The sequence below is a fragment of the Suillus fuscotomentosus genome, assembly GCF_016647785.1.
Source record: "Suillus fuscotomentosus strain FC203 chromosome Unknown F5891scaffold_47, whole genome shotgun sequence".
Lineage (NCBI taxonomy): Eukaryota > Fungi > Basidiomycota > Agaricomycetes > Boletales > Suillaceae > Suillus > Suillus fuscotomentosus.
In genome coordinates this window covers 339,756-363,177 of record NW_024539559.1, presented here as the reverse complement: position 1 = coordinate 363,177, position 23,422 = coordinate 339,756, and the positions used below count along the sequence as shown (strand labels likewise).

The following is a 23,422-nucleotide window of genomic DNA, read 5'->3' as shown; positions in this document are numbered from 1 at the left end:
GACCAGCTAGCGGCTTTGACGTACAAACAGCCTTAATCTTCCACTCGTACACCTCTTCGACATGGCAAGTAAGGCTATACTTGTTGATGACTGCCGGGCACTCGTCCCAGGGGCATTCTACTTTTTCCTTTGCTTAGTTAGCCTGCACAATGAAGACGGACAGTTGCGCGTCGGGTCTGGCTGAAGAACCGAAGGGGTCATGCTCCCCGAAATGACTGCCCTGGAAGGGTTGCGCAGTGGACTCATAGATAGGATCGGACGTGCTATGGAGCTATAAACCTAGGGTTACGTTGTAAGCATTTTAATGAAAAGTTGCGAATGATAACGAATTCACCATGACGAGCATTTACACTCTCCAATGACGATTCTGTGACACGCGGATCAGAGAATGCCGGAATGCCTGCAGAGTACATGGTGTGCTGAAGCTGATTTATTATATAGTCGGCACAACTGCGAGCACCATGGGCAATAAGCCTGTTAACGGCAAGCATTTAAACGAAAGACTGCATATAAAGCAACTTACCTGCTGTAACCCCTGACAGCGATCCCATGACCCTGAACGATACAGGCTGTAGCATGAAGTCCGCGGGGCCGTGCGAAGATACAAACGGTAGAATCATAACATTGGGACCATTGAGTCCAGCTTGGGAGTTGACGGTGCTATCACATCCTTCCGAATTCTCCATTGTGATATCTGACTGGTAGTCGTCGAGGAGATCCATGAAACCGCGAGCCTCCTGGACCTCTTCGTGGACATGACGCTTTAACCTGTCCAGGCGGCCAAGGAACTGGTGACATGACTGCCGGATTCTTGATCAGAGACCTGCACTAATGATGAAAACAACGAGTCTTGTAACGATCGCATCATGGTGCGCTGTCTATGATGCAGCGTAATCTATAGGCGAGTGGCATCCTCCTACCAGATCTCCAGATGCCCAGGCCGGCATATGCATGGCGCTCTTGTGAGAGCTACAAGCGTAGAGACAATCCAGATGCAAGTGGTCAGAAACTACAGGGCTTAGACAGCTGCAATACACCGTGATGCTGATCAGCGGCTCCATGATACTCGTGCCGCAGATTTCGTAGCTGCGCGAGTAAAGGATGAGGTACCAGGAGAACCACAATTTGCTGAAGACCATTTTAATCCAGGACTCGAAGTTGATGATGTTGCTTCCGGGCACGAACCGCATGGTGATATTGATAGGGAAATGAATCCAGACCCTCTTGAGCCGCTAAACAACCTCTTCGAGACGCACAATGGGTCCCCCCAATGTTCGAGGCCCAGATGACTTCAGCACCGATGAAGATAAAGATATCTTTCAGCGACTTGGACGGTCCAATGTGCCGGAGGATGATCCAGCTGTTCCTGATGATGATCCCGGCGCTGTTCCTGAAGGCTGAGGATGGTGATGGTGCCCTCCATGAGGACACCGCTGCTGCCGAGGCTATTGCTGCCAGAAATTCCAACTCGTGTTGGGGGCCCCATTAGTGGAAAATGGCATGTCTCCCCGAAAACGTGCTATCGATGCGTCAGCGAGTCATCCGGCCAGCACAGACGCACCATTGAAAATTTACGATAATTTACGATTGCTGTCATGGTCCACTTTCAAGGCATCTTCGTATGCATGGCGGAATATTTATGTATCGCAGACCTCGATGGGAAAAAAAGTACTTGAACCCAGGATGACTCTGGTCTTTCGATCTTCCTCGGGAGAGATATCGGACGGAATCTTCACCCAACAATTCTCTCGAGGATCGCTGCGAAAGATTTCATCAAACTTGAGTTATTTTTGGAGTCAGCAAACGTCGGTCCCCTGTTCGTCTTCAGGTCTATCAGCCCTGTCCAATTTCCATGTGGATAGGACCACAGAAGTTATTACGAGTGACATGATAGTGAGAGCACGACTTGAAGAAATCGTGACCGAGCACTGCTTGCCCTAAAGTAGATTCAAGCTCTGCATTAATGATCACGCTTTAGATCTTCTGCCTCCGACACCGACAGTCTCCAGCTGTGCAGCATTCACTTCATTCTCAAAAGTCCCCTCTGCTAAATCAATTTCGAAGAGTCCTGATCACTGAAAACATGCTATTCATACTCCCATATATCTACAAACCATGGTGCAGATCAAAACCCCATACATACATACTGTAACATCTAATGATTATCCAACCCTAGCCCTCGCATAAATGCAATGTCAATCTAAACATGAATGTCAGACGACGCATAACGATAGCAATGTGTGTTCAACAAAACTTATTTCTCGAGAGATGGTACGTGTCCTGATATACTGACGATGAGAAGACATCTAGGCTGTGATCCCAAGACTAGATAGTTCCTTGCGGATCTCAGCTTCACCCTCCATTTTTTTGAGCTGCGTCGCTTCCAGTCGCTCCCCGCGGTTCGCCTTCTCCTTGAGTTCATCAATGGCCTTCAGCTGTAAGTCAATGGCCATCAACACAATGCAACGACGACGACCAGAAAAGCAAACACCAACCTTCTTATTAAGATTCCGAACCTTCTTCGCGACAGGGTCCAACGATTCTGCTCCCGGCGTTGGTGGAACGGAGCCTTGGCCAGGTGTCTGCGTCCCTACTACAGTCACATCAATAGACGGTCGCACAGACGCCTCCCCAGTAGGCGTCGCAGCTCCCGAGCCCGCTTCCCCAGTTCCTTTCTCTTTCTTCTTCCCCTTTTTCTTCGGCTTCTTTTCACCACCCTCTGCCCCGGGCACAGGCGCAGTCGAGGGCGTCTTGGGTGCGGCACCAGGTACATGCCTCCTTCCCCCATTCCCATTCTGATAGTGACCATTTCCGTTCGAAGGCGTGCCTCCATTAGCATGGCCCATGCTACCGGGAGGATTCGGTGAACGGTTGTAGCCCCGTGGAGGTGTTGCGCTGCCGCTGCCGGTGGGCATACGAGGAGCACCGCCCTCATCCTCACGCTTGAAAATCGCTGGTGTTGCAAGGCCACGTGCACCAGGCGGCCTGTAAGCTCCTGCAGCTTTAGGTGTAACGGGTTTAGCGGTCAAAGCCGCAGTCAATACACTGATTGAGGGCTGGGGTGCGGCAGGGATAGTTGCACCAAACGGAGGTGCTTGATCAAGTGGTGTAGGTCTCCACGATGCCTGATATAATTCGTCTACCAGCTGGACGTGCATAAGTCCACTAGTGCAATGCCATATCTTGATTCCGTTGTCCACACGAAGACGAGGAGACAGAGTAGCTGTCAAAAGGAACCTGCCGCAAGGCGACCATTCGCAATAAGAGGTGTTTGGTGCGTCGATGGTACAAATCTTTGTCAACGTTCTTCTGTCGAAGATGTCGATTTTTCCTGCCAAGTTACCAAAGCCGGCAAGCGCGACGAGACGACCTTGCGGATTGAAAGAGATGAAGTTATGAGGAGAGGATCCAAAATCGTGAAGCGTCCGCACACGTTGATCAAAGAGTGTAGTTTTAGCAGGCATATCTAATAAGAAAACTTGTTAGTAATGACTTCCGTAATCTAGGGAGACAACTAACATCCATAGACAACGCCAAATTCTTTCGAGTTTGGGCTCCACGAGACGTCATGAATCGGTCCCTCCTTGTCCAGGGTGACGCGACAGTCGAAATTACCTGCCGCGCTGAGAAGGTACATACCAGTCTCGCCGTAGTAGCTCATGTTTGAGTTATCAACCTCCGTTTGTGTAAGGACTAGTGCCTGTGTGCCAAGATCGTTCCACTTTATCTGGGCGCGATCAGCCTTGTAGAAAGTTTTAGAGCAAGTCGGAGCGCCAGAAAGGGTGGATAGGCCGTAGATCTTGACAACCGCAGGGGCGCCCTGAGAAGAGTAAACTTAGCATAGGAATGTATGTAACATGGAGGGAAAAGGATTATACCTTCTTCTCAGCAACAAACACCGCAACGGATGGGTTCAGTCCAGGACTCAAGGAGACCATGGATGCGCCTTCGACGCGCAGCTTATCGGCAATGCCCTTCCCCCATTCAGCAGGACGGTAGACCTGAATCTCCTGAGCGACAAGACGAATGGCATGCGACTCAGACATGGTGTACTGAAGGTCCCAGTTCTCCTGCGACTTTTGTGTGAATGAGATGAGCTCCTCGCCGGTAGACGCGGAGAAGACGCGAAGATTCTTGTGCTGGGCGCCATCTTCCAGCTTGACTGCGGGGAGGCGTGTGAGTGAGATTTTACCGAGACCCTCGACGACAGACACGAGGCGTACCTGGCCGCTCCCATGTAGAGAGGTATGTTCCGCGCGGAGAGAACTTGAGTTCGATAATATTTGGAACACTCAGTTCTTGAAGCAGCTGGGCACCTTCGGCTAGAAAGATCCGCACACTGTGAGGATCAAATTGAGTCAACCAGGTGATTTGCGCGAGCACGAAGTAAACCTTACACAGTTGGTAGCGCGTATGCAAAGAGGCGACCATCGGGGCTGTAGTGGTATGTGCGAGCTGGGACATCGGGGACGGCGAATCCCTCTATTGGCATGTATGTGGGCGTGCCGCCGACGAGGCCCATGCTCTTCTGTGCGCGGACTACAAGATACCAATTACGTTAAGATCAAAAAACAAACTGGATGGATAAATGTTTGAACGAACAAGCATATTGCTGGGAGAGCTGGGAGGCCATTTTTTTGTGCTGAGAAGACGGAGGGGGCGAGAACGAAGCAAGTGAATGCTTCACAGGAGACTGTCGGTGGAGGCAGAAGATCAAGGATGTAAAGTATAATCAATGCACAGCTGAATTCAAACAAGATCTACTTTAGGGCAAGCAGTGCTCGGTTACTTACAAGTTGGCCTTGAGGCTTCCGGAATCCGGGCCATGCTCTCACTATTATGTTACGAGTAACAACCGTCTTTGACCCGCATTCAAATCGGACAGGGCTGATGCGGCCTGAAGACTAACAGGGCGTATCCAGCGAGCTGACCCACAAAATAACTCAAGCTCGATGAAAATCTTTCGCAGCAACCCTCGATAGGATTGTTGGTTGAAGCTTCCATCCGACATTCTTTTCAAGGAAAATCGAAATATTAGAGTCATGCTAGATTCAAGTACTTTTCTTCCACTCGGGCTCTGTGATATATTTCATCATACATACGAAGATTGAAAGCGGACCATGACAGTAATATTCCTCAATTATCCCAAATCTTTAGTGGTGCGTCTGTGCTTGGCGGATGACACGCTGACGCATTCATAACACGTTTTCAGGGAGATATGCCATTTTTCACGAATGGAGCATCCCCAACACGAGTCATAACTGCCGGCATCACATCACGGCTGTAAGTAAAACCCAAACGGACGACGGACGCTTAGGTTCCACTCTTTGGTTGCGCGACATTCGTTCAGCGTGTCATGCCGGTATTCGTTCATTCAGCCTTTCGTACATGTACCGTTAAATCTTTGTTCACCCAATTAGCTTACCCACACGAGGAATGTTGCACGCAACGGTACATCCCTGATTTCACCCCATCATCACTCTCAGGTTCGAGATCCGAAACTTGAAGTAGAGTCACCGTTGGCCTTCAAAAGATCTGTCAAGCTTTTGATCTATTCGAAGGAAACCCTCTCTTTGACGGCGCCAACTTCAGAGAAGACGCGCGCGCCACAATTCGCGTAATTTTGAATCTATCAGTCACGACTTGGCCGTCTCCAAACTTCTCATGCGACGTGGCCCTTTCCTTAACTACCTGACTTCTCCGGAGAGTCATGGATGGCAATGGCAATTTTCACGCGTATGTAGTCACGGTAGTGTCCATTATCAAATGAAACTTAACTTCTGATTGGTTCATCCCAGGCTGCGCAAAGATATAATTTGGTCACATCCCGTGAAGGATACGTGCATTGTGCTCTTTGTCGCGTCGCCTGGGCGGCACCGTTCATTTACATAAACTCGCTAGAGGCACCCCTCCGTGAGCCACTATTTTTTGGGAACGCTGATTCGTTGCACGCTTCGGCTACCAATCACGTACTCCAGCGCCTGGGATGTCAGCAATAACGCCCGTCAGAAATTTGGACAATACAACTTGTTTCACCTGCCAGGCGAACATCGGATCATTACTTGTTCAAGCGGCGACCTGCAAGTACGGAACTTGAGTAGTGGTGACTAGATAGGGTAAGACTAGCGAGACGGAGATGACGCACCGTAAGTAAGCCACGCCGTTGTCCACGGGAAGATGCGGACAGTGGGAATATGAATATTGGATACCGAGAGAAGGAAGGTGTCCGCCCGGAACGTCGGTAAAGTGTTGTTTTGTGTAGGGTTGGTGGTGAGTGAATTTGCTAAACGATGAAATAGCAAGGGTGTGGGACGCCAAGAATCATTCGAGGCAGGACATTCCTACGTGAATACAGTCTCAAACCCAAACTTATGGTTGATTCCATTGGCTTCTTAGCGGCATGCTCTAACCGCGAAGACGGTCTCGGTGGGTTTCAATCCGGACCTCGAATGTGATCATCCTAATTATATGCAGCGTCAACTTGTCCTCATTCTTTTCAAATTCTGAACGGAAAAGGTTGCGCTCATGCAAATGAATACACTCCTATCATCATCAACTTGTACTCAAGTAACCGAGCACTGCCATAAAGAAGCCTCCGATTGAAGGCTGACGACGACCGACCGGCGACGGTTCACAAGACCTCGTGAATTCGAATGCTACCGCGCTGAGACAGAAGTATGTCATTGTCATATCAACATGTAAACGTTTCAATTTCGGTGCAGGATCAAAATGAGAGCCAAACTGATGCCTACTAGTGTATCCCAAACCCGGATCTTGTAAATATCCTGGGCGTTAACAAGCAGGCACCAAGACGAGCCATGGATTACTATTGCCGCGTGGCCCAATCCGATAGATAGTTCGCGCAAAGAAACTATCTTGACGTGATGGCATTCGGGTCGTTACGCGTCATGGACTAATTTGCGCAATGTAGTAGTGCGATTGAAATGGCAAGTCTGATTAATTCATTCCAATGAGCAAATGAGGTTATGAAGAAAGCCACCATGCCGCAATATACTATGAAGTGAGACGGCGAGACCCTGCACTGAAATTCTCATGAACTGGCAAATAAATTCCTGGATGTGGACTGCACATATGCAAGAAACGTCGCACACAATAATGTTATGTTCTTATAGCCCGTTATGAGCGCTGGATGATAATTGGACGATATGAATTAATCGCAAGCTTAGTATGAAATGAATGGAATGATCCTTGGCAGTCAGCTTATGAAGAGATCCACTGTGATGCTGCAACCGGAGTCAAGGGCACTCAACCCGATATTAAATTTCTCTGATATTTGTACCTGTGTCTTCGCCGTGCGGGCCCGCCCATGAAAGAGTGCCATTGTAGACTTCGCGACAAACTTATATGGTGTAAGTTTACATGACCAGTCACTAAGGTCTTAATAATTTCTGCTTTGGATCGAGCTCGGTTAAATCGGCGGAGAGCTCAGACTTGCGGAGGATTAGTACAGTATCGGGTTACATGATCATCTGGTGCCGTCAGCTATGGGCTTGGTGTACCCGTGTTCCTGCCTCAGTAGGACACGTACTCAGATGGAAAGGCCTTGTCAGGCTGAGTCTCCGGCAAGTTGTAACCAACAACCCGTTCGAGTTGCGCAGGCTGGTTGATCAAGATAAAGTAAAGTGCACTTGTCCTTCACGCTCAAGAGCTGTCAAGAAGGATAACCGAGTCACCCGTCATGTGAACGAGATGCCATCGGTCTACTGGTCAAGCTTAATCTTAAGCTCAAGGTTCAACGAAGCGCTCAGCGGCCATTGTTCGCGGGAGATTACATAAAGTCAGATACGTACATGGATGCGCCTGAGCTGCCTGATAATAACCTCAAATTTCAAGGCAACAAGCCTTTTCATACTCACGATGATGACACACGTTACTTACTCGCTTGCCCACTCGGCTGTCTGATCTAGGTACCGTGACCCCCCATCTTCTTCCCCACCGGGTTCCTCGCTGCCCACAGATCTCCGCATGTCGCCGACCACGATGAGTGCGCGCCATGTGATCGGTTAATCCTAACCGCTCCGCTGCTGCCACTTCCTAGCCTAAGACTCGCTTGTTCCTCGGACGGTTCGAACATAGTAGGACCGGACCTCCCCGAACTGAAGCTTCCTCCAGATGTCGGCGAGGCTGGCCACTTCGACTTCTGCACTTTCTATTGCAGTGCAAGAGACGTTGGCCGATGGGTTGGGAGTGCTGCTTGAAGGCTCTGGTGAGACATTTCGCTCCTTCACCTATGGAAAAATTACTCCGACTTCATATACAGATCCTGAAGTCGTTGCCGTCAATAAGGCTCTTGCGCGTTTTGGTCAAGCTATGATCCAGCCGGGAGCATACCTTGTAGCGCGAGGGGACTGCAAGGCCAGATGTTTGCGGCAGATTCTGATACGGTAAGCTCTTACTCGCGTCTTCACTCGACAACTGCTGTAGTAGACTGCGTCCGCAATCACAATCATGATGATGGCCATACAAATGCGCAGGCTCGCCTACAAGAGGAACTCGAGAACGTCGTGGGGCGTACGCGGCGTAAATAATGCCTTTTCTTTATTCGTCTATTGACTGAGATAGCTCCTGATTAGTGCCGACATTTGATGATCAGAAAATGCTGCCGCAGATTACCGCGTTCATGCTCGGGAGTCTCAGGTGGAGACCTGTCGATCTTGGAGGTACGTCTAATCTGAGTTGTGATGACGGTATAATGAACGGCCCATCTTCACGCTGTTCGACATGATTTACAGCACTCGAGAATATTTAATAGCTAATGAGAACTGTACGTCGCTTTTTAAACTTGCCTTCGCTGACTTCTCTTACCATCCATTGTCCTTTACCCTCTACAAAATCCAGGTGTCAGATGTCTTTGGCACTGTCGCTAACTGCACTCTCTGGTGCCAGCCATGAACGCGCCATTCCTGTGGCAAGTTGCACCCAACTGCACCCCAGTACCTTCCCGGCCAATTGACTATTTCGATTCTACTACTTACTAGCTCCAGACACATGCCTTGCTACCACCAATCAACTGTTTTTACTGCTCTCTGCGTGATTCCTTTTCGTCTTCGAAGTGATTTCATTTAATTTCATAGGAAACACTACACTTACATTCAAAGTGTCAGTGCCGATGCTTTCCAAACTTGGACGGGCCCGGGATCTGGAATCGCCAAAAGCTGCTCGTCGACTCGGATGAGGCTTACACGACTAAGGCCCTATGTCGAGAATAATTATGGGCATGAGGTGGCCGCGTGTAAAATGTCAGATTTTTCGCTATTTAGGGAACATGGACTGTATAAGGCTGCATCCGTGAATCGGCATTCGAGAGGAAAAGTTTAATTCACCATCAGGGTTTGATGGCTTCCCAAGGTTGTACCTGATGGATACGGTTGGCATTTCGCGTCTTCTGTATCGTCAAGGTTTACATTACGTAAATGGCTCATTCTCGTCAGCTGTCATTCACTTCTAGCGAGACTAGGACGGAGGATGAGCCAAGATCTGCCGTTATATTGTCTGCCAGACCTGTCACGGATGTAAGCTGCGCAACCATACCCAATCTACAGGCACAAATAATCACAGACTCAAAATATAAAGAAAAAGGCTGACAGGTATTCTTCTTGCATTAATACGACTTCCCGCGTCAACCAGAATCTTCAAGAAACCGAACTCAGCATTCAGACTAAAGTTGCCATTGCATATGTAAGGTTATATTTTGTAGACTCGAGATGAAAACTTGACTTTACCTTCAAGGTCCAGACCGACGCTAACAACCCTCCCGTCGACGACACCTTTGCCCTTGGTGCAGGCCCCAGATCAATATTCAATGCAACCAACGCTGCAATCATATCTCGAGTGCCTTGAACGACACAGTGAAAGGATGATCAATACTTGCAGGGAAATGCTGGAGATCCATTCCCGTCTCAAAGAGCTTCTTCCCAGCGACCAATCAGAAGTCACCGAGGGCACATGGGATGGCACCGTTGACATCCAAGCGACCGTCAATGAACCTCAGACCATTGCCCCAAGTGTACTCGATGAGGTTAATGCTAGTGCATTGTCATCGAATCTCTCCTTTCCAGAGCCATTACCATTCTATAGCCAGCTTCCGGATGGTCCTTTAGCATCTGTCGGGGGCACTGGATTGTTGTTAGAGGGTGGAAATCATCCCCTCGTTCAATTTTCCCAAGGTAAGTTTGCTATCATTGGCAGCCTTTTCTTTGTAAACTCACCATATACGAAAAGACGTAGTGCCCTACAGCTCTTCCGATCCAGACGGCTATGAGCCTATGGCACAAGACTTCGTGCCCCAGCACAGCACGTACTCTGAGGAGCAGACCCTGTCAAGTTCCTCAGCCGAACACGATGAACAACTACCTGTCCAGGAGAAAGTACAGTGCACCCGACCTGGGTGCTCGAGTGTCGTCAACAAGAGTAATCTCACTCGTCATATCAACGAAGTACACGAGCGGAAGGTCAAGGCTCGATGCGCCAGCTGTTTAAAAGGGTTCGCACGCCCATACATGATGTATGACCATATCCTTCGGGGCAAATGCGTTCCTAGATTTGGTTGACTTGAACAAAATGATGCATGCATACGCACGCACGCCCAACTTCACCGCTTCGATTATTGATAATTGATTTAGTCTTCTCGAAGTTGTATTCTCTAGTGTACCAATATTTTCTGAAGGCCACCCGAATGCGATGGCTATGATCATTGAGGCAAAATGTATGGAACCAATCCGGAACCGCACTGAGGTCGCAAACTCCGACATTCGAACGTTCATTCTTGACCTCATTCGCCACGGAGCGCTATGACGGAGGCTTGATCATCCATTAGTGATTGAACAAGGAAAGTCCTGGAGATAGACGCGTAGTGAATCTTGAAAGGGAACACGAAAGGTAAAACCATAACCATGATGTACAGCAGCGGGAATAAAATTCGATTAGATATGGCTGTTTCTCGCGTGATGACATCGATGTTGATTATGAGAGAGCATGCAGCTGAATTGTCTATTCAATTGTGAGGGAAAAATGGGGAGCATGGCCGAGGACACGTACTTATTTGGTTCAAATGTTGACTTGGAGCGCTGACATGGGCCATGATTGGGATGGGATGGTCCGGTTCCCGAGTGCTCGGAAGGATCCGGTGTGTCTACAATTTGTTTTTCACAACTGCAGTCTCTATTATAGCAGGGTCTGGCCATCACAGCATCTTGCAGTAGGATGTTCGCCATATCTTGTCGTACCCACACCGATTAGATTTGCTACACCGCGCTCTGCCCCTAGTGAGTCAAGGGTCCGTCCTCTCAAAATCTAGTCAGCAATGGAAGCTAAGGTCTGTCATCAATTCATTCTTATGGCTTACTACGTGCAACTCGAAAACAAGGCGACGACAGATCATTAATCATTTTAGTACCAGTGCGTCGCTAAATACCACTCTCAGACTTCATTCGCCCTTCATTCTAGTCAAATCTGTCAGGATATACGGAAGTGATTTAGAAAGGGAAGGGAAGAGCAAGGCGAGTACTTCGAGGTTGGACTCCCTGCTGGTGTACTGAATGTAAAATACAGAGACCGAGTAGAGCAATGGCATTGAAGGATGGCTGGGGTCGGATCACGATAACGTTGTGCCAATTTTTGGCATGACGCTTGGATTTGGCCCATTACCAGCCTTAGTATGCCCATGGATAGAGAATGGCACTTTGACACGTTACTTGGAGCAAAAACAACATCAAATCCTGACTCCGAATCAACCCGAAAGGCAATGGTGAGCGGCCATCACACTTGCTCACCCTATTTCACGGGACTATACAGCTCTTGGAAGTCATTTCCGCAGTTCTTTATCGTACGCACTGACTTCTCCTCTATTTCTCGCGCCAATTAATCTTTCGATACTGTCGCCAACCGCACCAGCTGACTGCCAACATTTTTCCTGTGCCAAGCCATACTCAACCGCACTCTCCAGCACCTTCCCAAGCTGTCCATCACTCAATAGTTCAATTCCACTACTTACTAGCTTTTGTTACTTGAGCTACCACCAATTGACTATTTCTGCCGTTATGTGATTCCTATTCTTGTTCCTCCTCAAATTAATTTCAGTAGAAAACGCCAAGTGCTAGTACAGTCTTTTTTGATCCTGCACCAAAGTTGAAACGTTCCCATGTCGACACAGCGACATACTTCCGTTTCAGTGCCAGTTACGCTTTAAATATGTGGACGGGAGCTTCGAATGGACGGGAGCTTTGAACGGACGAAAGCTTCGAATGGATGGGAGCTTCGAATTGACGGGAGCTTTGAACGGACGAAAGCTTTGAATGGATGGGAGCTTCGAATGGACGGGAGCTTTGAACGGACATGTACAGGAGCTTCGATTGCGCGGGATGGGAGCTTCGAATGGATGGAAGCTTCGAATGAACGGGATCTATTATGTACACAATAACCTCGTACATGTAGTATAGGGTCGTCAGTAGACTTTCCGAAGCCATTTACACGGGAATTCATATCGCAGTCTATACGCGTGGCCGGCCTATCGGAACACACCCAGTTCTCACTTGGGATATCGATGATTGATGGTTCCTGCAGTTGGCCCCCTCGGGCCCGGCGCACTGGCACTTATGCATGATTGCCCCTTTCGCAGTGGCGTTGCGGTAGTATTTAATGATGAATTTGAACCAACAGGGTGGATTCTAGCGGATTGTCCTAATGGAATTCCATGTGGTTGAGTAAAGGCTGTAGACGTAATTAGCTATTTATCACGGATTTCATGAAAGAGAACATACATATGGACCGCCACGGCTATGTTTGGAAGTCGATTGGGAATGGCGATATCAACCAGTATTGATGGAGAGCGGAATATCGATCCTTTTGTATCCCTGCCATCTGTCCTTGTTGACATCATGAAGCACAAGTACCAACCAAAATGATCCTTGTTACAATACACTTCTTGGTTAAGAAGGAAGTCACCGCGATGGAGACCGTCCAAATGGAGCTACCACGGTAGCTAGACACATCCAGATAACCAACTCGTTCGTAATGATACCTGTGACAGTGCACTACCTGAACTCAATTGAGGAGTCGTCCAGTGACATACTAGCACAGAGTTATTCGGGTACGTGTGGAAATTTATTCACATCGCGTTTGACTGTCACCTAGAAGCGAGCAGGCCGCACCACCCTGCATGGCTGTCGAGAGATCTAAATCTATAACAGGTAGAGCCAAGCTCACAAGGCTCGAATGGCAGGCAATGATAATTACACTTTGCATCTTATATGCAATTCATTTCCGGTAAGACTTGCGAATTGGTCCCGTTCAACGAGGCAGCTTATTAAAAGCAAAATACCTGCCAGAGGCGCCATGGGCACGGAGCGCATGATAAAAAGGGCTTGGTATGATGTTCCATGTTGTGATCAATTTCCCAACTCTCGCAAAGGATAACAAGGGTTCTCCTGCTTCCGTACTGTTTTACCTGTCGCCCAGAGTCTACAGATGGATAGGTTAGGCGCGCACCGTAGGAAAGGACACGAGCGCACCATAAATTCATCCAGATCAACACGACAAAACCTGTTGTCCACATGGTCAGTACAGGCCCCTGATCAACACTCAACAAGATTAGTCCGGCAGTCATGTCTCCAGTGCCTCGACCGCCTCTACAGGTTAGAGCGTCGCGTGCACGAGGAAATCCAGGAGGTTCACAGTGTCATGAATCTCCTTGACAACTACCAGCCAGATGCCACAATGGAAGATTCGGACGGATGTTATAGCACCATCGACTCCCAAGCTGGACTTGATAGCCTCAATGCTATTCTACCGCCTGAATCTTCGCACGACCCCTGCTTCGTGCTACAGCATGCACTCCATAAAGCATCGTTCGGGGTCGTGCAATCATTATCAGAAGGTACAGAAGGTGAGTTGCTGTATATGCAGTATTTCTTTGAACGCTTACCATGTACAGGCTTATTGCCCCATGGAGCCCGCAGTTGTGCCGACTATGTAACTCGGACTCAGCACAGCATGTACTCTGCAGGCACTCCGGCATTTCCTGACCCGGGTGTCATGGAATCGTCATCAGATGGTGTGGATGCTCGCTTCGGTAAATTCGTTATTAAACACAACTTTGCATTGAAACGCTCACAATGTATCCCTAGATTTACCGCTCCATGGCGCGTCCAATTCCATCCATGAGCTTGCTGCGAAACCCTTCCAGGGAATTTATCTTGAGGAAAATGCACCATCGAGTTTTGCAGCCAGACCCGACGTGGAACTGTTAGTCCCTGTTGGGCAGGTTAGCCAAGCAAAGGTGAAATGCACCTGGGAGAGGTGCTCGGCACTCGTCAACAAGGATAATCTCACTCGTCACGTCAAAGAGGTGCACGAGGGGAAGATTAAGGCTGTTTGTGCATGCTGCGGAAAGGAGTTCAAGCGTCCGTACCAGATGAATGAGCATAAGCTTCGGACCGGATGTGGAATGTCCTAGTGGTTTTGTATAACAAAGTCGCTAGAGATTTGATGAAATGATTCCTTATGAACAAGATGGGATCTGGGGGTGGTGATGTCCAGTTGCTACAAGGCCATCTTGGTGGATGAAAGCACGCCCTTGATTTCATTCGCTACTTCGAGTGAGGTCGAGCCATCTGCATCAATGTCGGCAGAGAAAGCCCTAGAGATAGGTATGAATACCTCGAAAGAAACAGGGAAGGCGATGCGCACCGTTGTTTGTAATGTCAAGTGTTTTCAAGAACCAAGAGAGTGCAGCCCTCGTGAATTGTTGTGGAGAAGAAGAAGTATGGCTGCACTGCCAAGACGAGACGTCGGGACTCGGCCCCCGGGCCCCAAGGATTGTTCGGGTGCCTAGATATAAATATGCCCTATTACCGGCATCTCCGGATCCCGGGTCATGACTATCGTTCCCAGGCCCTGTTCCACGACTACACCTCCAGCATTCCTCTTGGAGATGTCATGTTCGATCCCTTGGAGGTGAGTACGCCAACGACGAACAAGCGGAAACTCAGCGGCATTTATTCGCATCGCCTTGTCCGTGCCTTTCAAGTGTTCCGTATTCATTTTCGCTCACAAATTACTTTGCACAGATTCATTGAAACTAGCGGAGCTTGCATGCATGCGTGCGTTGAAAACAACTTCATCTACATGGGTGCGTGTGTTGAAAATAAACGTCGACTCAGATAAGGTTTTTCTTCAAATACAGGCGTGTGAATTGCCTATACATACTTGCCGTGCGTCATTTCGTCGATCGACATAATTGCAATCTTGATCATCGAATCTTAGCTCGATCATGGGCCTGCCCTGACTGCGACGTCGATCTAGACCTTTCAAGGCAAGCTCGTTTTGGAGCCATGCGCGACACAAGCTTACTACTTGCGCAAAGACTCGGTTCGGAATGGTGAACCTAGCTTCTAGTAGGTGGCATGGGAAGATGCTAACGCAAATCACTAGCTAGTCGTTGCCTGCCCTTGTGATCACACTCTAGGTATGCAATCAAATTTTAATGGCCATAGCAGGCCAGTATGACTTTCAAGTTCGGCTATTCCAAGGCAGATGCGACGTAACTATAGGTTTAATTGCACGCTTCAAGTAACGATCACGTACTGCAGCGCCGGATGGGATGTCAGCAACAACGTCCTGCCATAAATTTGGACAACACAGCTCGCCTCACCTGCCCGGCGAATATCAGATTGTCGCTTGTTCAGGTGGCGACCTGCGAGTATGGAACTTAAGTAGGGGCGACCAGATAGAATGAGATTAACGAGACGGAGAAGGCGTACCGTAAGGACATGTGATGTCTCCTGATGGGAAGATGTGAGGTGATGAGAATGTGGGAGAGGCAAGGTGCTCACCCGGAACACAGATAAAGTATTGTTTGTCTGTTGAAGTCAAGATGTAGGGTCAGTGATGAGCGGATTTGCTAAACGAAGGGACGCTCAAGACAGGACATTCCTACGTGAGTACAGTCATCTATGGATGCTGTTACCTGTTATTTTCAGAATCCTGGTCAAGATGTGGACTGCACGTAGTATGGATACAATTTATTGCCGTACCTCATTGTGCAGTGCATCACTTCGAAGCGCTGACTTCCATTTCGCTGTGTGACCTTGCAGAGCCCAGGCACAAATTTCTCGACATAAGTCAGGTTTTCGTAAACGACAACTGTACACAACTTGGAAGCGACAGCGCAAACTGATCAACGCTAAGAGCAGCTTCCTACTGCCGTACTCTAGTGTTGTCTCCAGGTCTTGAAGCCATCTACGACTAACAACACCTCAATTGAACATTCGCTCTTCTTGACACGCTTTCCTCTCTTCATTATCACTTCTATACAATTATTAGACTATCTTTATAGCGCGCTAGACGCAGCCATGGTATCTCATCATATGGCATGGATGTATCCTTCTATGTAGTTGTTGAATTTCATCAAGCGCATATTGAGTTGTGTGATTACATGGCTGTTACAGACGCGGATAACAAAAGGTATAGAAGGAGGGAGGGGACCGTCGAGCACAGTGAGCGGTGGAGCTCAGGTGACGCACGTAATCGTGTTGGAAATCATACTGATGACACATTCCCGGACGTGAAGATATTCCAAACTCAATTTTTATAGGAGGCTCGCCTGACGTACGGCACAGTAGCCCTTCCCAAAGATCCAAGATACCTGTTGACTTCAGCCCAATTCAAACTATATGGGTTTCGAACTTGGTTGACGAAAGGGAGCCAGGCGTAAATAATGCGAGCGATAGTTTCAGCATTTGTTATTTGAGACACGGATAAGTTCAAAGCCAATGATCGTAGGGAGGTGTGTTGTATTGGCTCGGCATCAGGATCGATGTTGATAGTTGCAAGATTGATTGGCACTCGTAGTGTATGCAATTCTGGACATAGACTGAGCGCTGTGAATAATTCACGGAGGGAGATTTCGGAAGAAGGATAGCTAGCTGAGTTATTGATTTCCAGAGCGCAGATGTGCGGCCAAGTAGACATGGCTTGCAAGAGCATGTCATTGTCCAGGTGGATGTGGGAATTATGAGATGCGAGCCTCAGGCTTCGGAGTTGCGTAAAGCAAAGGAAGTGCGGAATTGGTGTCAAAGGCTCGCTGTTTGGGGGTACACGGTATCTCTCATCAAAAGAACAAATGGTGATTTCTTCTAGAGTCCGGCACGCTTTGCAGCGGGACAGAGCATGAAAGAGTTGCTCGGCATCTTCTGGAGAGATATACCTGGCATTAAATACGAACTCTTTCAGCGAGGGAAATTGCGAGTGTTGTATGACTGTGATGATATCTGCAGTATCATAGAGGTCGTGAAATAAAAGGCTTGTGATATTAAGGAATGATATATTCACGATATCTTGTTTTGACAGCGAAGGAGGGTGATTGCATCCTTGATTAATTCTCAATTTGAGAAGAGCAGGGAGGGAGGAGAGGTGTTTCCATGTTGCCCAGTCGAGCATTGGACAAGAAATAGCTACAAGCCGCGTGCACCAATGGATCCTATCGGATAGCAGGGACATCTCATTTGCTGTGTTGTCAAACTGGGACATATTGGGAGTGTAGATGCATAAATGCTCCAGAGCAATGCAACGTGTCACAAAAGATTGCAGACTCTCGTCGACGCTCAATAGATGACATCGGTGCAGCATGTGAGGCAGAAAGAGGTTCAAATATACGGTGGTCAGACTTAATGACTTCAGCCTCGGAAATATGCATGCCTCGGCGGGGATGACAGAGAGAAGGTGCGGATGCTCAGATTGTATGTCCAATATGCGTATACGGGAGGAGTGACGCAGAAATTGACGGGCCTCATGGGCAGATAATAGTTCGACACCTTTCGCCCATGGTTCGTCCCACTGTTATGTAGACGCTCGGTGAGCCGAAAAGAAACGAACAAAGCGTAATGAAGTCGTGCACTGACCTTTGTACTACTATGATATATCAATGGATGTAACCTCGCTACACAGCCTAGCAGTGGTTCTAACCCATCGATTTCAGCCCACAGCAGATCCATCGCAGGCTCGTGGAAGATTTTGCATGTCCTTGCAAGCGCTGCAAGTAATTCCTGGGCCGGTGTTGTTTCAGTAGATGGTATTATTTTCACATAGGCGAATATCTCCAGGAGGACTTCGGGAACAAGTAAAGCTTGATGCATCACTGGGGTACGGTAGAGTCAGGACTCAAAAGAAGATTTGTATGTCAATCTAAAAACATTGCCCTCGTGGGACTAATGGGTGTTGTTACCTGCTATTTTCAGAATAATGTTAGTCAAGATATCAATGTGGGCTATATACGCAATACAATTTATTGCCAAAAATGTGGATACTCCATGAATCATTGTTCACTGCATCACTCGAACACTTCGTCAACTTCCATTTCGCCGCGTGACTTCTCGCAGAGCAGAGGTATGAATTTCTCAATATAAGTCAGGTTTTGGGTGAACGAGAGCTGTACACATCTTGTAAGCAACGGCGCAGACTGATTAACGCCAAGATCAATCGTAAAAAGACCCAAAGTTCGGATCAAGTTCTAAATCAAGAGTATATATCGCATGCGTCCGGTCGAAGCGCACAGCACTGCGGCTGGAGTGGGATGGCATTAAGATGCCGCGCTGTACCATCCTGATCTGACGTCCTGTATCGTCATCTGTCATCGAGGTACTTCCACATCAAGAAACAATACTTACATGCAAACGAGGAAGTGCATCGGTGACATTGAGTGCAGCGCCAATGGGCTGCTTCTCACCATAGAAAATTTATGCTGATGATGCAGCGCGTGGCCACACGATCGGGTCGACATTTTGGGGACCAAACTGTTCACTCCATAGAATTTGCTCGCCTGCAGATTGGTCAGAAAGGTTGATTTAACTTCGAGACTAGATTGTGTTTACCTCCGACAACGAGTTCGTACTGCGCCTCGGTCAAGTTTGCCAACGGATGAAAGGTATACGCCTAACGAGACACTGTGAGATGCGTGGCTATCCTCAACATTATACTTACCTCGGACTAGCTTTTGAAGGGGTCGCACCAGCTATTTCTGTTCTCACAAGGAATGTCAGTTCAGATCGAGTATATTCGACAAGATGAAGATCAACCCAATTGGGTCGTCTCCCAGTCCCTCACCAGCACCATAGTCCTAGGATAATAAGGACATTATATTCTATAAACGGTCTCGTCAACTAACCAGGTAGAAGTAATTTGATGGTGCTTGGATGATCCTGAAACACCTTGCCACTACTGCAGCATCTGCAGAAGAAATCCAAATCCATTCAATAAGGTTGAATCAGCGAAGTCAGATCATGATATTATGATACTTACATCACAATAGCCTGGTTTGAGAGTGTAATATTCTAGTCGAGGGCCATTTCTGGACGACCGTTTTCATCCAATCTCAAAGGAAGAAACACGGCACATACCTTCCCATATGACAGGCGTCTTTCCCTGGGCAATCAGTGCGTCGTGGATGGTCTGTGCGACTGTGTCGAGAGCACCGTTCAGCGTCATGCCGGTGCTGTTGAGCTACTGCTGCGTGAGGTAGTCGTCAGCGTGACAGTTCTTGCCGATTTCATTGCCCTGGTGCTGGAATAGTACGAAGGAAGGATCTTTGCGACGTCAGTAAGCAAGGGAGCAGCGAAGTTCATAACCTCTGAGAATGCAAAACGATGCGGCCAGCAGGGGCTCGTTGGCGAAGTTTGTCCATGGGCCAGCGTCGAAACTCACAACATATTTGGTGTAAGTGGCCACAACGATAGCAGCGTGTCCGTGTGTATCTATTTCCTGGTAGAATGTTCTATCCATTGGTTGACAAGTGCTGACCATCATAACACCGATACTTCTCTGCGGGAACATCATCAGCGAACAAAAGACCATGATAAAGGGAGACGTACTGCAGCAGCACACTGCACGATGTATTCGCTGCGCAAACATCTTGAGGAGAGCACTATGCACTGTTGATGGTGAGCTCGGGATACTGCGTAGCTTCAAGTTCAAGTTAGATGTCAGCGATAACCGATGCGAGTAGCCCACTCATAAGTGATACCGAATCAAGGGTTGGGGTCATCCGAATTACTATTATGTGGCCCTGACTATAAAGGAATATTCGAGAATACAGGACTGGGTTCAAATGGGTTTTGCTGCACAAGTCAAGTCCGTACAGACAGGTATCATGGTCAAGCTTCAAGAGATTGGTCGGGAGAAACGATGTGTCATGCTGTAAAAGGTGAAGCGAGCCTTAAATGTATTCATCTACCTGCTGAGAGGACGGTCTACAGTCCTTGATGGACCAGCAATTGAAATAAAACTCCAATGGCGACCAATGATCGCATGAAACTTAGGACGCGACGGTTTTGTCCCGAGAGAAATTGCGACCACAACTTGTGCGCTCGCTTGAACTTGGAGTAGGGTGGTTTGCCCGTCAATATCTGACATAAGGGTGAGACTTAATGTCGAAGAAACGTAATCTTAGGGCAAACCTGGAAAAAAATACACCTGCTTCGGGGATCGCGCCTTCTTCGAGGATTGCAAAAAGTTCGGGTGCTATTCACCGCACAGTGCCATCCAAGGCAGACGTGACATAAGACGCGCCCACGAACTCCACCCCAGTAAGATCGCCCTGAACAACGAAGCGCGAGTGAACTAAGGCAAAGAACCATTATCGACTATACTGCGAAACTGAGCAAGTCACTTACGGTGTTGAAGACCCGCAGAAATTTTACTGAGCTGCAAAGGTATGAGTACGTTTTCAGACAGATCATGCAAGACATACCAGTTGGAAACGATTGGTTATGGACACGGTTTGACCATGGGATCCCAGAGAACCTGAAAGCGATCCGTTGTCATACCAGGGACAGACCAAGGCAACGAATTGGCCAAAGCTTGATACAGTGGCGTACAGTGGGACGATGTATCGTGTAAGTCTCGGCCAAACTTTGAGCTCACGGCGAAGCCTCTATAAGAACCAATAAGCAACACTGGATTGTATGAAGCACGCTGACGCACCTTACTTTTGTTGTTGGCGCGGAGAACTCGTGGGAGATAGTCCAAGTGACGCTGCCCGATTCAGAAATAATAAATTTGGAGTGGCTGAAGTATTATTTTCGAGCTTGTGTATTCGTTCTAACTTATGGTGAAAGGTGTTGGATATTGTAAGCTGCCACGCAACGTTCGTTATTCGTATCCCGATTACTCCCGAAACGCTCACCTAATTCCTGAATCCTGGACGCTCGTCATTTTCTCTCAATCTTATATCCGAGACCGAGGGTATGTCCGTTCATTTAGAATTGCACATGAAGCACTAGGCGACTCACCACACCGCATATTTAATTGTGACAGAGGTAATCCAAGTTGCACGTGCAGTGTGCACCTCTTGTTCCGTGCACATTAAATGAGGGTTCGCGATCGTCGATTTAGAAGAACCAACTTGTGAAATCCAGGACTCTATCGTCATACTTGCTATATTGTCGACTCCTACCTAGCCGTGGTGGCCATGCGTCCAGAACTGTGGCAGTACTAGTACGTATGGCTGTTCAATCTGTCTCCCGCAAATGAATGAAATGATATAGGACATGCGGCAGTTTACGAGGTTTTGTTCTAGCACTGTGTATTGTTTCAATACAAAAATAACCTATGAATATAGTGTTGTAGCCACCGCCGTGATGTGGCGGTCAAGGGAGAACGGTCATTAATGCCCATTCCAACGGGTGTCCCGTTCAGTTCGGACTACAGCATTACCAACCAGACTAGTACTCGGACTTGTCAGATCTACTTCCAGAGAAGGTGATTAAGGCGGCAAGGAAGTGACTATTGTTGTGGGCAGTGCTGCTGTATGGAAGCCCATTGGGTGGAGTCAGCCGGATACAGCATGCTCTATCATATTGCGGATTCAACGGAAGAGAACGGGGACGTCTAGCACGGCTTTTGATTCACTGCCTCTGTTACTAACTTACAAAAGGAGGTGCTATTATACTATTGTCTTATTGTTTCTGCGCTCAGCCTGCCTGTTAAAAGAGCCCAACGCGCGAGTCTACTGACCTAAATCATTCTTCCATTCTTATCCCACTGCAGGTCCTTGTTACCGAAGGTCGGGAGGAAGTCGTTTGTGGAGAAGCAATCTGTCTGTCATGATCGCTACCACTGGTGGTGATAAGATAGCCCTCGACAACCGGCAAGTCCACGATCATCGTACCCTGTGACAACGCACTTGTTCATGCGACTTGTAATTCAGCCTAGCCGACCTTACAGGAGTCGTATCCAAGGACTCACCTCATCCAATAGCGCACGGTAGTTTCGGGGATGTGTGGAAATGCACCTATACTGCATCTAACCGTCAAGGCTCGGAGGTAAGAACGCTACACATATGGCTGTCCAGCAAACTGAACCCATGACAGGTAGCAGTCAAATCTATAAGGATCGATGAGTCGCAGGTGACGATTTCAGGGCCAGACTCGGAGTTACTCAAGTACGTTTTCGGCTCCCCCTTTGCATGTATACGCATGCTCGCTTCACAGAGACTCCTGGGCAATTTACGGAAGCAACTGCCATCACGAAAATATTTTGCCTTTGCGTGGTTTCAGTCACGGATTTAAGCTACTTTCAGCGATAATTTTCCCATGGACACAATGGCTCACTCACCGCATACCTTGGACACCGGTTCATAGAATCAACCATCCAACGAACATACGAGCGTTGCGTTTCTCAGGCACGCTCGCATGTTCGTTTGATGGTCAATTCTGTGAAATGGTGTTCAAGATATGTAGTGAGCGAGCTATTGTGTATCCATGGGAAAACGGTCGCTGGAAGTAGCCCAAATTCGTGACTGAAACCACGCAGAGGCAAAAGATTTTCGTGACGGCAGTTGCTTCCGTGTACGGAAACCATGTTTCATGGGACTGAGACTGAAGAGAAGGTAACACCTTATGTATATGTATACGCAGCCATTTACATATTGTTGGAGCTGTACTAATAAATCAAACCAAACTTGACTGAGTCTGCCGCATGATCACACTATGTAGTATAGTTTCCTGCGACGAAGAGTTGTTTCTACGTTATGTACCTGCAGAATTCAGCACGTCCAATATTTGCGACATTTGAAGTGCAAGTGAGCTCAAGTTACCCTTTTTCTACCTTTAAGCCGTTGTCATCGGAGCAGGCAAAACAGCTACGCTAGCAGCATCAATGAAATTATCATAATTCTAGAGCTCTTTCGGAATCATAGTAGTATAGTAAGTACCACAAAGTAACTACGTACTGGTTACTAGTAGCTCCGAGTTTGCATGCGGCTTTGAATGTTGTTGCTGTGCGCCATTCTTCAAAGCAGTGAACTCAGATTCTGCGGTTGGTTTAGGGAGATATAATGAACCGGCGTGAGTAGCATTTGGCTAAATAAGAGTGATACGCAGTTTCTTGGCTTACTTGTCAACTTGCTCAT

General features: G+C 48.0%; 8 protein-coding genes across 8 annotated transcripts; 4 read left to right on the top strand and 4 right to left on the bottom strand.

The window, feature by feature from the left end:
• Positions 1-250: 250 nt before the first annotated feature.
• F5891DRAFT_1174718 (uncharacterized protein) lies at positions 251-1,918 on the bottom strand. The gene is made up of 7 exons (XM_041365677.1): positions 1,562-1,918; positions 1,328-1,519; positions 1,257-1,289; positions 1,038-1,232; positions 524-800; positions 335-474; positions 251-279 (listed from the first exon to the last, which is right to left on the bottom strand). The coding sequence occupies exons 1-6, from the start codon at positions 1,595-1,597 to the stop codon at positions 434-436; spliced, it is 774 nt and encodes a 257-aa protein (XP_041222963.1). The 5' UTR covers positions 1,598-1,918; the 3' UTR covers positions 251-279; positions 335-433.
• Positions 1,919-2,306: 388 nt separating this feature from the next.
• On the bottom strand, positions 2,307-4,633 carry F5891DRAFT_1192100 (eukaryotic translation initiation factor eIF2A-domain-containing protein; the record flags this gene model as incomplete). The annotated part of the gene is made up of 7 exons (XM_041367559.1): positions 2,307-2,435; positions 2,496-3,466; positions 3,520-3,820; positions 3,879-4,162; positions 4,224-4,339; positions 4,398-4,539; positions 4,603-4,633. 7 exons carry the CDS (start codon positions 4,631-4,633, stop codon positions 2,307-2,309), a joined length of 1,974 nt encoding a protein of 657 aa, XP_041222962.1.
• A 3,500-nt stretch (positions 4,634-8,133) lies between these two features.
• F5891DRAFT_1280129 (uncharacterized protein) lies at positions 8,134-9,159 on the top strand (the record flags this gene model as incomplete). The annotated part of the gene is made up of 6 exons (XM_041370394.1): positions 8,134-8,383; positions 8,446-8,532; positions 8,595-8,681; positions 8,754-8,785; positions 8,860-9,073; positions 9,120-9,159. 4 exons carry the CDS (start codon positions 8,134-8,136, stop codon positions 8,768-8,770), a joined length of 441 nt encoding a protein of 146 aa, XP_041222961.1. The 3' UTR covers positions 8,771-8,785; positions 8,860-9,073; positions 9,120-9,159.
• A 173-nt stretch (positions 9,160-9,332) lies between these two features.
• F5891DRAFT_536107 (uncharacterized protein) lies at positions 9,333-10,742 on the top strand. Its single transcript, XM_041372159.1, has 3 exons — positions 9,333-9,699; positions 9,751-10,187; positions 10,243-10,742. Coding segments are annotated over exons 1-3 (768 nt in total). The 5' UTR covers positions 9,333-9,697; the 3' UTR covers positions 10,572-10,742.
• A 2,853-nt stretch (positions 10,743-13,595) lies between these two features.
• On the top strand, positions 13,596-14,516 carry F5891DRAFT_536070 (uncharacterized protein). The gene is made up of 2 exons (XM_041372158.1): positions 13,596-14,089; positions 14,145-14,516. Exons 1-2 carry the CDS (start codon positions 13,699-13,701, stop codon positions 14,471-14,473), a joined length of 720 nt encoding a protein of 239 aa, XP_041222959.1. The 5' UTR covers positions 13,596-13,698; the 3' UTR covers positions 14,474-14,516.
• Positions 14,517-16,287: 1,771 nt separating this feature from the next.
• Positions 16,288-18,221, bottom strand: F5891DRAFT_536017 (uncharacterized protein). Its single transcript, XM_041372157.1, has 2 exons — positions 17,919-18,221; positions 16,288-17,853 (listed from the first exon to the last, which is right to left on the bottom strand). Exons 1-2 carry the CDS (start codon positions 18,150-18,152, stop codon positions 16,600-16,602), a joined length of 1,488 nt encoding a protein of 495 aa, XP_041222958.1. The 5' UTR covers positions 18,153-18,221; the 3' UTR covers positions 16,288-16,599.
• A 531-nt stretch (positions 18,222-18,752) lies between these two features.
• On the bottom strand, positions 18,753-19,500 carry F5891DRAFT_1192095 (uncharacterized protein; the record flags this gene model as incomplete). The annotated part of the gene is made up of 4 exons (XM_041367558.1): positions 18,753-18,835; positions 18,888-18,948; positions 19,181-19,242; positions 19,413-19,500. The coding sequence occupies 4 exons, from the start codon at positions 19,498-19,500 to the stop codon at positions 18,753-18,755; spliced, it is 294 nt and encodes a 97-aa protein (XP_041222957.1).
• Positions 19,501-21,966: 2,466 nt separating this feature from the next.
• On the top strand, positions 21,967-23,163 carry F5891DRAFT_535904 (uncharacterized protein). Its single transcript, XM_041372155.1, has 4 exons — positions 21,967-22,159; positions 22,220-22,334; positions 22,383-22,453; positions 22,503-23,163. The coding sequence occupies exons 1-4, from the start codon at positions 22,116-22,118 to the stop codon at positions 22,795-22,797; spliced, it is 525 nt and encodes a 174-aa protein (XP_041222956.1). The 5' UTR covers positions 21,967-22,115; the 3' UTR covers positions 22,798-23,163.
• Positions 23,164-23,422: the final 259 nt, after the last annotated feature.

Coding starts and splice junctions, on each gene's coding strand:
- F5891DRAFT_536017 (XM_041372157.1), bottom strand. CDS start 18,152: ATGCATCAAGCTTTACTTGTTCCCGAAGTCCTCCTGGAGATATTCGCC. Junction 17,854..17,918: donor TATATCATAGTAGTACAAAG/GTCAGTGCACGA, acceptor TCTACATAACAG/TGGGACGAACCATGGGCGAA.
- F5891DRAFT_536070 (XM_041372158.1), top strand. CDS start 13,699: ATGAATCTCCTTGACAACTACCAGCCAGATGCCACAATGGAAGATTCG. Junction 14,090..14,144: donor TGGTGTGGATGCTCGCTTCG/GTAAATTCGTTA, acceptor ATGTATCCCTAG/ATTTACCGCTCCATGGCGCG.
- F5891DRAFT_535904 (XM_041372155.1), top strand. CDS start 22,116: ATGATCGCTACCACTGGTGGTGATAAGATAGCCCTCGACAACCG. Junction 22,335..22,382: donor CTAACCGTCAAGGCTCGGAG/GTAAGAACGCTA, acceptor AACCCATGACAG/GTAGCAGTCAAATCTATAAG. Junction 22,454..22,502: donor CCAGACTCGGAGTTACTCAA/GTACGTTTTCGG, acceptor CTCGCTTCACAG/AGACTCCTGGGCAATTTACG.
- F5891DRAFT_536107 (XM_041372159.1), top strand. Junction 10,188..10,242: donor CCTCGTTCAATTTTCCCAAG/GTAAGTTTGCTA, acceptor ATATACGAAAAG/ACGTAGTGCCCTACAGCTCT.
- F5891DRAFT_1174718 (XM_041365677.1), bottom strand. CDS start 1,597: ATGACAGCAATCGTAAATTATCGTAAATTTTCAATG. Junction 801..1,037: donor AGCCGCTGATCAGCATCACG/GTGTATTGCAGC, acceptor AGAATCCGGCAG/TCATGTCACCAGTTCCTTGG. Junction 475..523: donor GCTGTCAGGGGTTACAGCAG/GTAAGTTGCTTT, acceptor TGCCGTTAACAG/GCTTATTGCCCATGGTGCTC.